General features: G+C 42.8%; 3 protein-coding genes across 4 annotated transcripts; 2 read left to right on the top strand and 1 right to left on the bottom strand.

Annotated features, from left to right (window-relative positions):
- Positions 1-99: 99 nt before the first annotated feature.
- Positions 100-4,702, bottom strand: LOC110977800 (uncharacterized). The gene is made up of 2 exons (XM_022232238.2): positions 3,533-4,702; positions 100-796 (listed from the first exon to the last, which is right to left on the bottom strand). The coding sequence occupies exons 1-2, from the start codon at positions 4,559-4,561 to the stop codon at positions 491-493; spliced, it is 1,335 nt and encodes a 444-aa protein (XP_022087930.2). The 5' UTR covers positions 4,562-4,702; the 3' UTR covers positions 100-490.
- A 1,926-nt stretch (positions 4,703-6,628) lies between these two features.
- LOC110977806 (uncharacterized) lies at positions 6,629-9,480 on the top strand. Its single transcript, XM_022232249.2, has one exon. The coding sequence runs from the start codon at positions 7,220-7,222 to the stop codon at positions 8,015-8,017; it is 798 nt and encodes a 265-aa protein (XP_022087941.2). The 5' UTR covers positions 6,629-7,219; the 3' UTR covers positions 8,018-9,480.
- A 242-nt stretch (positions 9,481-9,722) lies between these two features.
- ttc4 (tetratricopeptide repeat domain 4) lies at positions 9,723-16,006 on the top strand. 2 transcript variants are annotated; one of them, XR_015427345.1, is made up of 11 exons: positions 9,723-9,964; positions 11,014-11,125; positions 11,646-11,807; positions 12,015-12,162; positions 12,381-12,435; positions 12,640-12,726; positions 13,215-13,423; positions 13,699-13,780; positions 14,111-14,193; positions 14,346-14,479; positions 14,736-16,006. XR_015427345.1 is itself a non-coding variant. In XM_087144056.1 (10 exons), the coding sequence occupies exons 1-10, from the start codon at positions 9,728-9,730 to the stop codon at positions 14,827-14,829; spliced, it is 1,269 nt and encodes a 422-aa protein (XP_087000182.1). In that variant the 5' UTR covers positions 9,723-9,727; the 3' UTR covers positions 14,830-16,006. The 2 variants fall into 2 exon arrangements, 1 of the variants encoding a protein (XP_087000182.1); XM_087144056.1 differs by lacking the exon at positions 14,346-14,479.
- Positions 16,007-16,096: the final 90 nt, after the last annotated feature.

Genomic DNA, 16,096 nt, shown 5'->3' with positions numbered 1-16,096 from the left:
CCTAGTCAAACAGCAAACTGTTTGACTTGGTAAGTTTCATTAGTTTTATGAATTCGTTTCTAAGAGTTCCCAAAATACGAATACAATTTATGAACAGAAGTCAAATTAATTCTTGCATAATTCCTGCGAGGGGAAATAAAATTCAATTCAGTTTTCCTTTCTGGTTCCATTAAAACAATAAGAAAAGCAACTAAGAATTTGACAAAAGTCCTCTTAAGCTTAATTATTTGAATTGGGCATTTGTCATATGGGCACAAATATCAAGAATACCTTCTGGAATATATTTAAATGTTAACCTTACCAAACTTCAGTCTAACAGTTGCAGGATTGAGGATTGTTAGGGTTAAATCAGCTTACACGGCTTCAAAAAGAAAAACAGAAGTAACCACTTTTGCTGAGCTAACATTTTTGCGCTTATCAGATTTCCGCACTTGGCTTTGTCATTGATCGAATAATCCAGCTATTAAACTAATCATTTTTGGTTCACTGTTCATACCCAATACTGTCTCTTCTGCAGAACAGGGAAATAAGCCCCGTCGATGTACCTGACCGTACGATTCATGTAGGCCGGGTCGTACGTGTCCCACTCGTACGTCGCGTCTCGCAGGGACGTGTCTCCCGTGGCGTTCATGCTGTTATCTGGCGACACGGTGAAGTGAGGAATGCCGGCGCTCGCCCCGAAGTCCGAATCCAGCCCCGGCCCGTACGGGGACGCATTCTCGTCCGGAGCCGAGTCCGTGCAGTGTGTGTTGGGGGTGTTTGTCGGAACGATGAGCTTCGGTGTGGGAGTGTTCACCTACATCAGTGAGACAAGAAAAACTAGAGGTGGTGTTTGTGAACGAACACATAGCTGTTCCCAAAATGTTTTTAATTGTCTTTTGATGACTGTCAACGAATATCATAAGTGTTTGCAATGAATTGAATTACAAATAATTGCCGAAGTGGCATGTATAACTAAAAACAAATTATCACTGCAATTGAACGTATAGTGCATGAGATATGACGATTTGTGTGTTAAAATACAAGTTCCGGTCAAACCAGAAGATGTCACGAGGTCAAGATATCAATATTCATCTATAACACGTCCCTGACTATGAGCATACCGAATTTGAGTTAACTCGGTCAAATAGTTTACTAGTTATTAGACTGTAAAGAATGAACCTTTGAATTGAGGTCACGTGACCCCTGATGAGGTCACGATTACAAAAAGTTTCGCGGCACTTCTTCTGATGATGGTTAATTACTATACCAAGTTTGAAATTGATCGAACTTAAAATAATTGGCAAAGTGCCCCTTAGAAAAAGCAGCGGAAAAAGAAAAAAAAAAGGAAAAAAAACTTTCACGATTACAAAAGCTGTTCCCAATTAAGATTGGGAACAGCTATCAGTATTGCACTATTTGTTTGACGCGAGTACATGTATACACCACAACTGTGAAAGGGAGGATTCAGAACAAACTTTTCGAGAGTCCAAAAACTTTTTGTCGTAGGGGGAGGGGAATAAGGTTTTTTTTTGTAAATGTAACGTTTAAATGCCTCCCTGAAGGGTGAGAGTACATACTCGCCTTTAGAAGGAAAGGAAACAGATTAAATAAAGTCGCCTTTTACCCCCCCTCCCCCATTTTGGGTTCTTTGGGGCGTGGCCCCGTTGCTCCCCCTTGCCACCTCCTGGATCTGCCTTTGCAATTTCAACTGTGGTGTAAAATCATAAGATCCAAACACAGATTAAACACAGTTAAATAAATCACGTGACTTTGCATGCATACAATTTGCAAACTTCAATATGCTGTCGAGGCCCTAGCATCGTAAAATTACATTAACGCTTGGGGTCTTGTGGTTGGCAAAAGTTACAGTGCCAGTTTGAAACCAACCCCTCCAAACAGCTAGGTTTGTAAAATTCAATCAGTTTAAGTGGTCCGAACGTAGCTTGAAGGTCTTCGTTAACCCATTGCATTATACTAGGATAAAATAATCCGTCGAGTTAACTCTCAAAGTCATCCATTTTGCTTGGTCGCTGCAGAAACCATGTAAGCTTTGTCACTTCGTTCAGATAAGCCGTTGCAGAAGGATTGGTAATTTTGGTTCATCAGACTGAGTCAATTCTCCACTATAATGCATGACGCTTTCCTCCCAAAGTTTGGTCCCATGAGGGCATTCACTTCAAAATAACCCGGCCGTGGTTTGTCATAAGCATGGGTGTTGCCAGGATTTCTTGGGGGGTGGGGTGGGAAGCAATCTTCAGTACAGTGGTATCCAGCTTTTTCGGTGTCTGGGCGCAAAGCAAAATGCACTTTCGTACTCATTCAACATGAAAATGGGGAGAAACATATAGCCTATTTATTTGATAAATAAATATACCGATAAGTTTCTTTCCTACTCACATATGAAGTATTCTCAGTTTTAAAAAAATCCGTCGGAGGTGGGGGTAAGTTTCCACCCCCCCCCCCGCTGGATATGCCACTGCTTCAGCAGCAAGCTGACAAACCATCCACCTCGGAGGTCAAATGTTCAAGAGACCAGTGATTTTCATTCACTTTTTCTCTCTTTTTCACATTTCTCCCATTTCTTTTCTTTTCCCCCTTTTTCCTATTTTATAATATTTTTCAAGGGACTGGTCAAGCATCCTGCACCTCCCCCACGACGCCCATGGTCACAAGTGTTTCTTTCATATTAATTCGCGCATATTGAATGCTTGATACGCTTGATCTCCAAGATGCCCATCAAAGGCTTCGCTTATTTAGCTTTGGTAGCACTATTCATCATTTTTGAGGTAAAAATTTATCATTACAAGTTTTTCAACTGAAAGAGTTCCATATACGGGCAACACTTGAGGTCTTATGCACAAACCTACAAGATTTGTCTGAAAAGACCCAGGTGTTTTTTTCAGTAAATACTTCGGATTCTCTCGGCTAAATTTCACTTTTTAGGACATGTTATCACTTTCTGACGGTTGTTATAACATTTTAAGGGAAAATTAGTGTTGTCGCATGTCCGTACATGGAAATCTTTCCTTTTCAACACTTCTCATTTATTCTACAACATGAAACAAACTACATAGGGAAACTGACTAGGTGCTTACAACTGATTCTAAAGATGGGCAAAGACATTGACTGGAGCGGGATTTGAACGTGCGGCCTACAGGCCAGTGCTCCACCAACTGAGGTATCCAGCCCTATGTTGATGGCTTTGTCAACATGTTTTGGGCGCTAGTCAGAAGCCATCCTGAAACACCATAAGGAAAGAGTTCCCTATACGGACTCCACTTGACGCCCTGTGCACAAAACCTATGAGACTGGTCTGAAAAAGTGTTTTCTCAGTAAACGACTTCGTATTTTGCCCTCCTAAGTTGAACTTTTCTGGTCGTGTTTTTGCTTTCTGATGGCCGTAGGGAAGAATTACCGCTACAGCTTTTTGAACACAAATAATGAAACAAACTATCTACAACAATCTACAACACTGTAATGCTTTGAAACGCCTCCGTAGAAATGTTGAATTTTGTCTCAATGAGTATTGAATTCTTATCTTCAAACCTACTTCTGTTAGCAAGGTATTCGGCTCAGCAAATGTCGTTCTGTTGACTTGTGCCGATATGTTCCGTTGTGGTAGCCTTTGGTTCCCATTTGACTCCGGAGACGTGACGACCCGTGTCCCAGAAAGGTTGAAACGAGGCATCCTGATGTCCGCCCTGACTCGGACTCTCCTGACGTGGCTACGGCTACGGCTGCGCGAGAAATAACGTCGACTGCTCGGCCGAGCGATGGTCGGTTCAGACAAGACCTTTCTGTGGGTGCGTATCGGGTACGCACCGGTCGTGATGTTCCACAGCCGACGGTAGGACTCATAGGGAAAGGGGTCGGTGATGTTGGCATTGACGTCCCGGGCCGGGCCGCGGTGTTGGATAGGGTAGACCCGGGCCAGCGGCTCGGCGGCCCGGCCGGCTGGTGGGGCACGCCACGGCTGGCGGTAAGGTTGAGCGTCATGAAGCAGTCTCATGGGTATGTCTTCGTGCGTGGAGGCAGATTGCAGCCTACTTCTCGACGTAGACGCCTGTGCTGTCTCCTGTCGGTGGAAGCTCTCAAACACATCCTCCCTGGCCTTGTTGTTCCGGTTCTCGGCTAAATCCACCAGCCTACGACGGCGAAATTTCTTCTTGTATAAAATCCTACACTGAATCACCAACACAAAGGCCACTGCCAATACCAAGAATGCCACTGTTATACTTATTCCATACCGGTACCAGAACTCAGAGACGCCATTCATACCGGTCACATCTCGACCTAGTGAGGTGGGGGATATCGTCCCTGGATTTGAAGTCACCGTGACGCTGAGCGGCCACGCTCGGGTGGCTCTCCCCGTGCTCGCGTCCCCATACGGGCTGCCGCTCATCGTGACGCTGGCCGAGACCCATGTCGCATCGCCTTGAAAATCGTCAGACCTCCGCGAGGCACTTGTGGCCGTCAGCGGGTCGGACATCCACTTGTTGGGCCGAGTCAAGGCATCAAGAATCTCCTGGAGAGTTTTCCCGTGGTGTGGTGTTCTGGGACCACTCCGCGGCGTCCACATAACCGACCGCTCGACAGCCAGCCCATGCTGCACATGGCCGGGTAGTCTGACTCAAAAATCCCGCCTATTGTCCCTATAACAGTCCACGAGGGCGGAGAACAGACAGATTTAAATATCTCTTTCATTGCAACCCCACCAAGGCGTGTATTTGGAGGTGCGGTTGATGACGTCACGGCTGAACGGCCGTGGGTCTCATAAAGACATACACGATTATGCATTTTATTCGACATCTATTTAAAAAAGACTATTTTCGGTACTGAATCATTATTTAACCTCGACATAGCATTTTGTAAATTGTCATTATGAGGACATTGCATATCTTTCACCACGGCAAATTTTTAACAAAAAATCATGACGGCTCGAAACAGTTTCATAATTGATTCAAAACCTAGCCTCAACACAGCAACCGGTTTGGTTCCAAGGTTTAAACACAATATTAATCTTGAAATTAGACTGGCCACAACAAACATTAATTGTTTCAAGAGTAAAGTGTGTGTCAATAAAATACCCTGTACTAAAAACCAAGATTTCTTTACATCTGTCTTTTGGCTCCCTCCGGCATATGTTTCATTTCGCATTGACTTCACTTTTATAATGTTATGTAGTTAGTCCCTCTCCGTTCATTGTTTCCCTTTTTACAGTGAGCTTCCATCCATCTGGTCCCTATGGCGGATCTACTAGAGAGTTCACAGGGAAAACACTCTTTGATTCAGTTGCTAACACAGAGAACTCAGAAGGAAAACAATAACAGACGCTTCTTGAAAAATTAAACCCCGTTTTGGACGACCAGAACCCCGGTTTACGTCTCTACTGAGTGCTCCATTATCACTAAGAAAATCTTGCTGTAAATTGTGAAGAAAGCCGTCAGTTCTCAAAACGACATCTGCACACCTGTATCCACCAGCGATTATTGTTAGAAACCTGCAAATAAGCACTCACTATAGCACTTGAGGTGAAATCCCTACTTCGCGCTAATAGAAGCGTGATGAACATACAACAACAATAGGCGCTGGCCACCAAGATGGTCTCTTAGCTCCGCGAAAATGCAATCCTATTAAGTTATTGCGTAGGCTCACTCTTGGCAGATCATCGATTTTGGACTTGAAGTAATGAAAACTAGACGGGGTTGGTGGCCATGACTATTTTGTTTGTTTGTTTGTTTGTTGGGGTGTTTGTTTGTTTGTTTGTTTGTTTGTTTGTTTGTTTGTTTGTTTGTTTGTTTGTTGGGGTGTTGGGTTGTTTGTTTGTTTGTTTGTTTGTTTGTTTGTTTTGAAAGACGAGCATGTTTTCACGTGAAGACAGTTAAGGAAAGATAGGGATTCTTATGTTGCATGATTTAGTTTACTGTAAAGTCGGGTAGAATGACAAGAATCGGTTTTCCTAGAACGTCCATCCCCCATTCCCCTCAGCAGTCTTTTGAGTACAGTCAGTCTGCTTTGTAAGTGTAGATTTCCTCAGAGTTTTATACGAGTTTATAAGCAAATGGAAGTCACAGACCTACAACTTCATCCTGATAATCAGGGAATGTACTTTTCCAAACCAGGTCACAGGAACATGTACTACTCACAGATGTAACTTGTGAAATCCTCATTGACGGGTTATATCTTTATATTACGGGTTTTGCCCTTACCCGACGCGTAATTATAAATTAACATCTCCCCAACGCGAAGTACATCTTGAAAAAAAGGTTTTAACTTGTACGGGAGACGCTGTTTACTGATGTGTTCTTCAAAACAAAAAGCTGTATTCGCTGTGGCCCTCCTGTTTATCATGCTACAAGACCTCAACTCAAACAAGAGGCAAAACATAGGCCGGGCCCGAGGGTAAATTGTGTATTTTTGGCAGAACTTTCCACTACAAAATGTTTGCCAACAACTCATTGTGCCTTGTCCACCATGGGGGGGGATTAACGGTATTCACATAACGGTCGATGCAATCAATGCTCACGATTGGCCAATAATCCGATATAAAATGCAAATATGCCGGGACAATGGCCGTCTTAGGCTCATGCTGCCAGGGGCATCCCATTGTTAGCCGCGTTAAAAAAATATTCCCCCTCTCACAAACACAACTCAAGCGAGCGTGCGGTGCTGACTATCGACGGTCTTGGAATAACACGGACGAGGGAGGAAAGACGTTGGATACTGTCGGGCAGTAAACAAACAGTGATCCTGAGTGATGTGACTGGAGTTCGGTTCTTACGTGACAAAGTCAAGAAGCAGAAATCTGTGGCATGACTACCATTTCTTTGAAGGAATATGGAAAGAGAGTATACTGGCCAAGAGGGGAGAGATGTGAGCACCGTTCATCTGAGTAGTGAATAGACAGGGACGCGTAAAACTTTAATGAGAATTTTGCAGTTTTAATGAGGAACAGTCAACTCCACGCGTCGTGATTGTGCTTCAACTCTCAAGCAAAGTATCGGGCTCCATAGCAGGCAGGCCTGGTGGGATATCTTCGAACTGAACCGGTCCCTATTGTCGTTGGGATGTCTACTGTCTAGAAGCAGCTACTCGGAGGACCCGGATCGAGTTTGAACTGAAGTGTCTTCGCTGTTTACTGGGATTGGTGTGGGGATTTCAAATTCCTCTGGATCGAAGTCACTAAATATTAGTTCAAGAGAGCATTCTGCTGAACCTCTTACTGATGATGTAATTTATGAATGACCACGGAAGCTATCCATCAAACCAGCAAATAACTAAATGGACGCATAGCCTTAAAACTTGCTCAGATTTGAACTTCCGCAAATCGGTCAATGGTCCTCAATATCGGTTTGTTTTCAATTCCAAATATTCCTGGACGTTGCAAACCACTCGTAGAATTGTCTCTATCCGCAAGATGTCACTTCTGAAGTTGATAAAAGCTGCGCAGAACAAGGAAGCACCCGCCTCCGAAGAGGCAGGTGCCAACGGGAGTGTTCCACCTGCGGGAGATGCAGCCAGTACCTCGGAGCAGAGCGATAACCAAGCCCCGTCAATCAAGACGCTCGGCCGCAAAATGTCGGTGTGGTCCACGGTGGCTCGCAAACTCTCTGTCTCCACCACCGCAAGCACCAAGACGACGGTGAACAAGCCCACGGTCACGCTGCCCAAGAAGCGCTTCGAGAACTCGTACCGGACGGAGCCGGACGCCAGCACCAGCTTCAACGGGCCCAAGGTGGAGAAGTTCCTCTGGGAACTTCTAGAGATGCGACTCAAATCAGAGCGGTACGACCCTCGCACCTGCAGCTCCCTGACGACTAGCCTCGCAGACGTCATCAAAGCTCGCATGAAGAAGATGGGTTTTACCCGGCATCGGATCGTGGTGTACGTGATAGTCGGAGAGAAGCGAGATCAGGGTATGCAAGCGTGCGGCCGCTGCGTTTGGGACGCTAAAACTGACAACTTTGTTACAGTCACATACGAAAATTCTTCCCTTTTCGTGGTTGTCAGCGTTTACGGAATCTACTACGAATAAAACAGCTCATTGAAACAATTGTGATACCATTACAGATCACAGACTTTTAAAAAGAACCTGTTTTCGAGATTTATTCTCAAAATTTTGGCTCTACAACAAGCTTTTTCATTCTTGATCTTACCTGAAGATTCTTCTCGCCTAATTTCCACTCTGTATCAATTACACACTGACATAAATTGGTGAAGTCACCTTTTAGACTTCTCAGAAGTTGCAGAGTGAACCTTTATCAACTTGCGTTTAATTTGTTTCAACAAAATCTCAACAGCAAGAAAACTCGACAAACTCGTATTAAAGGAAACTTTTAGGCCTAAAGGAAACTACTAGTCCTTTCAAGTCGGTAACTACGTACTAAATTGTGGTCTTAAAGGTGTACAGTGCTTTGAACATTGGATAAATGTGGAGTAACGAATTATTTTCACCATCATGTAAATAGTGTAGTTCGTGTGGTGTAGTGTAGTCGCATGTTTGAAAAAAAGTTAATTACATGTACTGAGCTGCTGTTTGACAGTAACTCCGTGGCGTAACAAGGGCTATTATGTTCGGGGGCACCCGGGGGTGCACACATTTTGTTCAAAAGAGCACCAACAGACAATGAGCTGCAGCAGAGGTTGTTCATAGATTTCAAATGGGGGGGGGTACCCCGGGGGCTAAGAGCATTCGGTGGGGACACGTGCCCCCCTCCCCCCTTGTTACGCCACTACAGTAACTTGGCAAATAAGTCATTGACATTGCGAGGAGGGACGAGTTACTAGCAGTTCTAATTGAATCGAACTTCTCAGTTATTTTGGTGATTGATCAATAGAATTATTAGTAAATTTCCCAAACTACGCCACCAAGTGGTGTGAATTGGAGGAAAATATGAGAGCGGTTCGTCGCCACTCCTGGGCTAGATTTTATTACCTTGTTAACTTCTTTTAATTTTTCACGTTAATAGAGATTGTTTACAGAATCATCGGACGCACATGAATGGATTAAAGCAACTCCCATGCCCTCTTCTTTATTTTCGCATTACTAAGAAGCCCAAGGAGTTTCAATGGTCATGAAGTCAACAATGCAGATCGATTCTCCACTTGATCGATACGGCCCATCGATTGCAACATAATTAGGTTGCGCCTTGCTATACACCCTACGCAGCGTCAACATGTGTACGTAATCTTTCAAGGAAGTGTGCGGTTTAACATATTGTGTAATTTGCCTTTGACTTCTACAAAAAGTCTTTTTTATACATGCATGTATTGTTTTAAACAGAGACAACTGAGAATTATGTGACTACTTCTTGCGAGTTACTGAAAGTTACTTCCAATGTTAACGCATTAAAGTTGATGTTTGACTTGTTACAGGAACTTGTATACCGTGCTTTAATTTGTTTCCCCGAAAAAAAGCCTCTGCTGCGGAGAATTTTACAAGTATCGTGATCAGGAAATGCTTTCAACTTGAACTTGATCCCTCCAGAAAAATAAATAATAATAATATAGTACACGTGGTTGTTTCCAAACTGTCCCCAAATCCCTGCAGATTTTGTCGGTGTGTTTCATTTTCTCCTAAGAAGTAGGGAAATCGTTTTCGCAATTTCTGAATTGAGTAAAGCCCAACATTTCATATTGATTGAAAATTCTGGCGAAAAGTCACTGAAACCGCGCGGAATCTTGACCAGATATCACTCCAGCTTTTAATTGGTTCAAAAGTTCATCGACCCTACCTGCTTACGCAATGGACCATCACGGTAACCTAGAATTCAACATGGCGGAAAAGTCGGCGGACAACGTGCATGACGTGGGTTCAAAAGACGGTGATGAAACTGAAAGAGACGGCAAGATGGGAGTGGACTTGGATTCAATGTTTGACCGGTACTTGGACGAAGCTGCGTCACACCCCAAGTATGCCAACAAGAAAAAGGATGGCTGTTTACAAAAGGAAAACGAAGAATTCTTGAAAAACTGGGAAAAGGTAGGCCTAGGCCTTTCGTCGTGCCTAGTTTCCGGACAAATCTTTCAAACGCCGAATTAATTTACCTTCTTGTCATGTATCTTTTGGTTTTTTTTCTCGCTTTTATCTCTCACCTTTCTCTTGAAACTGGAATGGCGGTGTGGCGGTCTCAGCTGTCTCCCGGTCTCAGTGGTCCCCCTTAGTGGAAAAAATACGGCATGCCATCTCTGCGCACAACAACGGGAAAGTCGTCAGTTTAACTTAAGTGGCGTGCTGAGCAGTGCAGTCCATGCATGCTTACCGTTGTACGTCCGGCTACGTCAGAGGGACTGCTGAGACCGGGAGACAGATGAGACCGCCACACCGGGAACAATGTTTAAACATTGTTTTTATTTTTGTAATGTCTACCTACACTACAGTACACGCGCTTGTGTCAAGCAATCGTCATATTCATAATCATATCAAAGTTGTATACACTCTTGAGGGCGCTGTGCGATGTTGGCAAAGTGAAGGCAGTTTTATAATACAAGAAAGAATTCAGAACTTGTTGACCATGTTTAAAGCTAAATTTAGTTACACTCCTGAAGAAAAAGGAAATTAGGCTATGCGTCATTTCCTCAATTGCTGTTTAGACATTTTCTGACCAGAAGGCAGAAGTTCTAATTAACATTTTAATTCTGAAGCAAACATGATAAAAGGTTTGCGGTAGCACTGTGGAAAACAGGATGGTCCTTAACATTTTGGACTGTATGTCCTGTCCATTGTTAGAACATTGACATTTTCACAAATTAAAAGTTTACAACCAATGGTCTCCATTAAAACTCAGCCTTTGGCCTTCAGTGGATGTTAAATTAACATTTGATTGAAGACAAGTTTTGATGAGGGAGCCTCACTTTCTTTAAATGCACTCATTTAAAATTTAGAAGGATGAACCATAAACCCGGCACTGGGAGTTGGACGTGAAGTTGTAAACATGCATCATATTCCATTCCATCCCTGTTGGTCATGGATGGTCATGCTGGATGAATAAGACTTAATTCCAAAATTCGCTTTGATCCATTCTTATGAAGGAGATTGACAAGATTCCTGCATTCATGAACGAGATACCAGACGATGCAGAGGATAACAGTCTAGTAGCAGCTCTGCAGGCTATCAAGTATGACCAAGATGATCCTCCTGAAGGTACTCTAATGGGCGGGGATTGATAAGCACTTTAGAAGGAGGCAGTGTTGGGCATATGATGGTACAGACTACGATGGTGTCGTGATTATTAATCGCTCGTGTAAGGTTACTCATTTACTTAGTATTTGAAGGTGAACAGCAGCAAATGAACATGACAGTACCCTAGTAACGGTTGTTGAGGTCTCGCAACCACTTAACTTTTTCCCATTTAGTTTGGTTTAATCTCATGTTTGCCTTAATAGTGTAGTGCCATCTTTTTAATTGCCTTTCAATGTGTATATGTATGTATATATATGCTACAAGAGGGCACTGTAATTTTGTCAGTTGGCGTAAAACTTGAGAATCTGGAAGTCATTTACATCTCAAGAATCCCACAAAGCACTGCAGTACGGTGCAAGAACTTCTAAACCAAAAAGTTTGGCTTGGAATGGGAGAGTTACACAGGTAGGAACTCTACGTCATTATTTTCCATGCCTATTTGAAGGATCGACAAAATGATATTGTTCTTGGCCATTCTCAGAGCAGGCAAGAGCTCACAAAGAAGACGGCAACCAGTGGTTCAAGAAGAAAAAGTACAAAGTTGCAATTACGGCGTATACTGAAGGCCTGAAGCAGAACTTTGAGGACAGCGAGCTGCGAGCTGTGCTGTATGCCAACAGAGCAGCAGCCAACTTCCACCTGGGTGAGCTGGTTGGTTGTCAGTAAATGGAGATGTAGTCGGCAGTTATTTGTTGTAGGGCCTGTTTCCAGAATTGCTACAACGGAAAGAATAGAAACACAAAGGGGCATATTGGACAACACTGAGAATTCACACACATCACAAGCTTTTGTTTATATCAAACAGGCTGACTTTACTTTTTTATTCTCCTTTGCGGTTTATATCCATCAGGTAATTACCGTTCTTCCGCCAACGATGCCACCGAGGCAGTCAAACACAATCCTGCTCACATGAAGGCGTTGATTCGAGCAGCCGAATGCTGTATTAAACTGGAAGACTACGATGAAGCCATAACGTGGTGTGATAAGGCACTGAAAATATCCTTTCTCATCAAAGTCTATCGTTCAGGTAGTCACTGTTCAAGTTTCGGTGGCAGGGTGCCAAGATATAATCCCATGGAGTAAGCTTGACCTAAATCACCGTTCATTTCACTTTGAATTGTGAAAGTCTTCAAGTTTGCATTTGAATCGTAATTTCCAAAGAGTAGAAATGATTTTGGCAAGGTTGAAAGGAAACACCCTTAACTCGGCGTCACATTACTCCAGACGATAAAAAGGTCCTGGAACTGAGACTAGCAGCCATTAAACAACAGGTAACATTTGATTATTTGTTATTGTCATATGGAACTCACATACCACCTCTGAATCAATGACAAAACAATTTTCTAAGTGTAAAATCAAATCCAACATTGGAACATTATGTGTATTACAAAAACGGATTTGATGGAAATCTTGACACATATCCTTAATCACAATTCTTTGTTTTTGTTAATTCTTCCTTCATTCATCTGTGAAAGAAACTTTGGGAGAGGAACAAGAGGAAACGAAAAGCTGAAGAAAAGGCGGCACATGCGAGAAGATTGAAGATTGTAGAAGCTATCAAAGTAGGTTCATACTGCTGGGTGTGACACGATTGTGACTGTTAAGATAAATGGGAAATTCTCATGGTTCCGTAATGTCGTAGTTGAGAGATTCTTTGAAGAATTCTGGACCAAACCTGATGTCCCAAAACTGAAAAGTCCAATAAAATTAAACATCTAAGCGATATGAGTATGTGTGAGGTATGCTGATCAGGAATTAGATCGTGACTGAATTTCCAGGCTTGGTCACTTGGAAATGGGTGTGAAACCTCGTCACAACTGTCTTCTCAGAATTTCAGTCCTTTATTTGGTCAAAGACAAATGAGCTTAAGTGGGATTCAAAACTTCCAACCTTCTGATCTCAGTACGGGTGCTCAACCATTTAGATGGCTGATAATGGAATGAGAAACACTGAAATCCACGACAAGGGTAAAACTGCCGTTACCTAGGGGACACTAGTGTGCGGAAAATTATGAACTTACCTTTGAAATCAGCCTGTGTTTGATCATCAGAGTCGGAACATACAATATGGTCAGTTCAGCAATGACGACCCAAAGGCCAAGTCCCAAGACCAGCTGATCCTGGAAGCGGTCAGCAGCCAGCACCCAGCAGGTGCTGCCGTCACTCTAGACGAGTCCGGAAATCTGACCTGGCCGGTGACCTTTCTCTACCCGGAGTTTGGCCAGAGTGACTTTGTCCAAGCATTTCACGAAGACTCCATGTGAGTTACAAAAAAGGGTGTAGGTGGGTGTATAGCTGTACCCCTTTCAGACCAGCTAATGAGTTGTAACGTTAAAACAAGAATAGTCCTAAGCCCAGAATTTCGAAAATTGTGGTCAAGTTTATTCCAAACAGGTCGCTTTTATTTATTAGCATCACACAAGGGTTAACTTCCCACGTTTACCATAATGCCCATTTGAGGTTTCTTGAAGAGAGAAATTTTCACAATAGGAATCCGTCGGCATAAACCCATGCTGTCGTTTTTTGCTTTTCCAGTTTCTCAGACCACTTACAAATCCTATTCGAAGAGTCTGCTCCTTGGGATAAGGGTGGCATGTACAAGCCCCACACTGTGCAGGTTGGTGTGAACAATTTCAAAACACAGTCAGCAATATTGTTATTATAATTATGCTTAGTGCATAATATTAAGCTTACAGATGATATTTTGTGGGCAGTGGCATGGAACAGTTTTCCTTGCAAGCCTTCATTAAATTTACCACAAACTCTGTATTTAACACACATTCATCATTGTTTGAATGTTTAAACCCATGTTGTCGATTCAATTCAACCTCAGTTTGTTATTTCTTTAAGTGTTGTTTATGTTGTAAATCTTTCATATCACAGCCAAAATAAAGAATGGCTATTAATGTGCTACTTCTAATATTTGGTATTTTTTGTCACCCCTCAGATCTACTTCCATCCTTCAGAAGGCACTCAACTTGTTGAGGTCACCCCAGACTCCACGCTCAGAGCTACTCTGCAAGATCCAAGGTGATTCCTGGAATTTGTCATTGCATTGTTAAAAAAAGTCTCCATTATGCTCAATAAGCAGATTGTTACATGTACATCCTCGGAAATTCTGGGTCAAACTGGTACATGTCTTGTAACTGGATTTGTGCTCAAAAACAATCACATTTTTACAGAATCCATCAGGTGTTGGATCTGTAGACTAGTCTGAGAAGACGTCACTGCAGTGGCTCTGACACTGTTACGTGAGATTCCCAAATGGGACTCCTTTACGGGATGAAGAAACATTATTGATTCGTGCATACAACCTGTGAGTGACTGTTTAATTCTGAATCGTTGTTGGGCCAGTCTGTTCTACTGGATAATGTGACAAGTCACCAAATACATTGACTAGTTGAGTCTGAATTTTTTTAGCAGGTTGAAAGCAAGTTTGAACATGCAGCCCTACCTTGAATTTGAAAAACTTTATTCAGAGATTCTTTAACATAGCACCATGTTGAGGGTTGTTTTACTATACAATACTCGTGGATGTTATTTTGGTTCTTTGTTTTAAACTTTTTTCTCAGGTATTTGGTGGCCAAGGATCCACTTTTTGTCATCTTACCGAAAAACAGCCTCTTTGCAGAGAGCTACCTAAAGCAATACACAAGTCTTCACTGACAATGAGTTTAGCCAATAACTGCATGTCAGTGAGACTGGTCGATGCATTTGCTCGCTGGGCCAATCATGGGGATTTATGGAGCCCAGCGTGGACCTGTGAAGGCACAGATCACGGCATCTTCTTCTCACCCTTGCAAATCAGTTGCCTTAACACCACAGAGGAAAGCAGGAGCACCACTACAGTAAGGCCGCCACTTTCTTGAAGGCTCGTAGGCTGTTGGCTTCGTACATTCTCCAATGAGGGCGCTCTTTGGCCAAGTTACAAGAGCATTGACATGGACATCTTACTTGCTCCTGTTCCATTCCTTGTCTAAGCATAAAGGGAGGCGAGTGCAGTTGCAAATACTGTGGAAGAGGCACGCAGGTCAATTAGGTTTTTGTCTTATACCATGACAAGTGGCTTTTTTCATAGAACAATGAGGTACCAAATATTGGAGGCCAGTAGGGTTGGAGATGGAGAAAGTTAATGCCACTTTCCAGGAGCATCTCAAAAACTTCCTTATTCAAGAATGCTCTCTTCTGGGTTGCCATGTCGCATGGGTGGCCTTGTTTCTTAAAGGCTCAGGAGAATATTGTACCAAGTACCCAGATAGGGTAAAGGGGAACCAAAAGGTGATGGGGCATTAGGGTACTGTACCTGTTTTGGTACCCACTGTTTTGCAAGTAACACTGGGTTCCTGGGTGGCCATGGCTCATTGGTGCCTAGGAGAACGTTGTACCTAAATAGGGTGAAGGGGGGAATAACAGGATGATGGAACATAATGGGTACCTATTTTGGTACCCACTGCTGTCCACCTTTCCATGCGCTCCTGACGATATTAGCATTACCATTTATTATCTTTTGCCCCTTGGACAACAGCACTATGACTCTTAAGACTATGGTCCAACCCACATTCCCAGGACAAAATACCCCAACTTAATCATCAGCACAAATCTTACATAGTGGAAACTTTCATGTGCATAAATTGGCAGTTGTTTTGAAGCATGCAAACTGCTCCCATCACTACCGTACTTCATTTGTTTAATTTGCTCTCCAAGCAACAAAGGTAATAACCTACTACGCTGTACTTGCGTTTCAATATAATCCTATTTTAACAACTCGACAAACCTATGAGTATATTGTACATGTAAATTGTGTTAATATATAACGTACAAAATAAACTATTACAGTATGTAACCTTGGCTATTCTTCTCTGTGGCAGTCATTTATGATTTGGCCATTGATATTTTCTAGAAACTACACGTCAAAATCTCTCTGGTTAACTTT

This window comes from Acanthaster planci, linkage group LG12 (genome assembly GCF_054643075.1).
Source record: "Acanthaster planci isolate LZ-2023a linkage group LG12, COTS_SCS, whole genome shotgun sequence".
Classification (NCBI taxonomy): Eukaryota; Metazoa; Echinodermata; class Asteroidea; order Valvatida; family Acanthasteridae; genus Acanthaster; species Acanthaster planci.
This window is presented reverse-complemented; position numbering and strand designations above follow the sequence as displayed.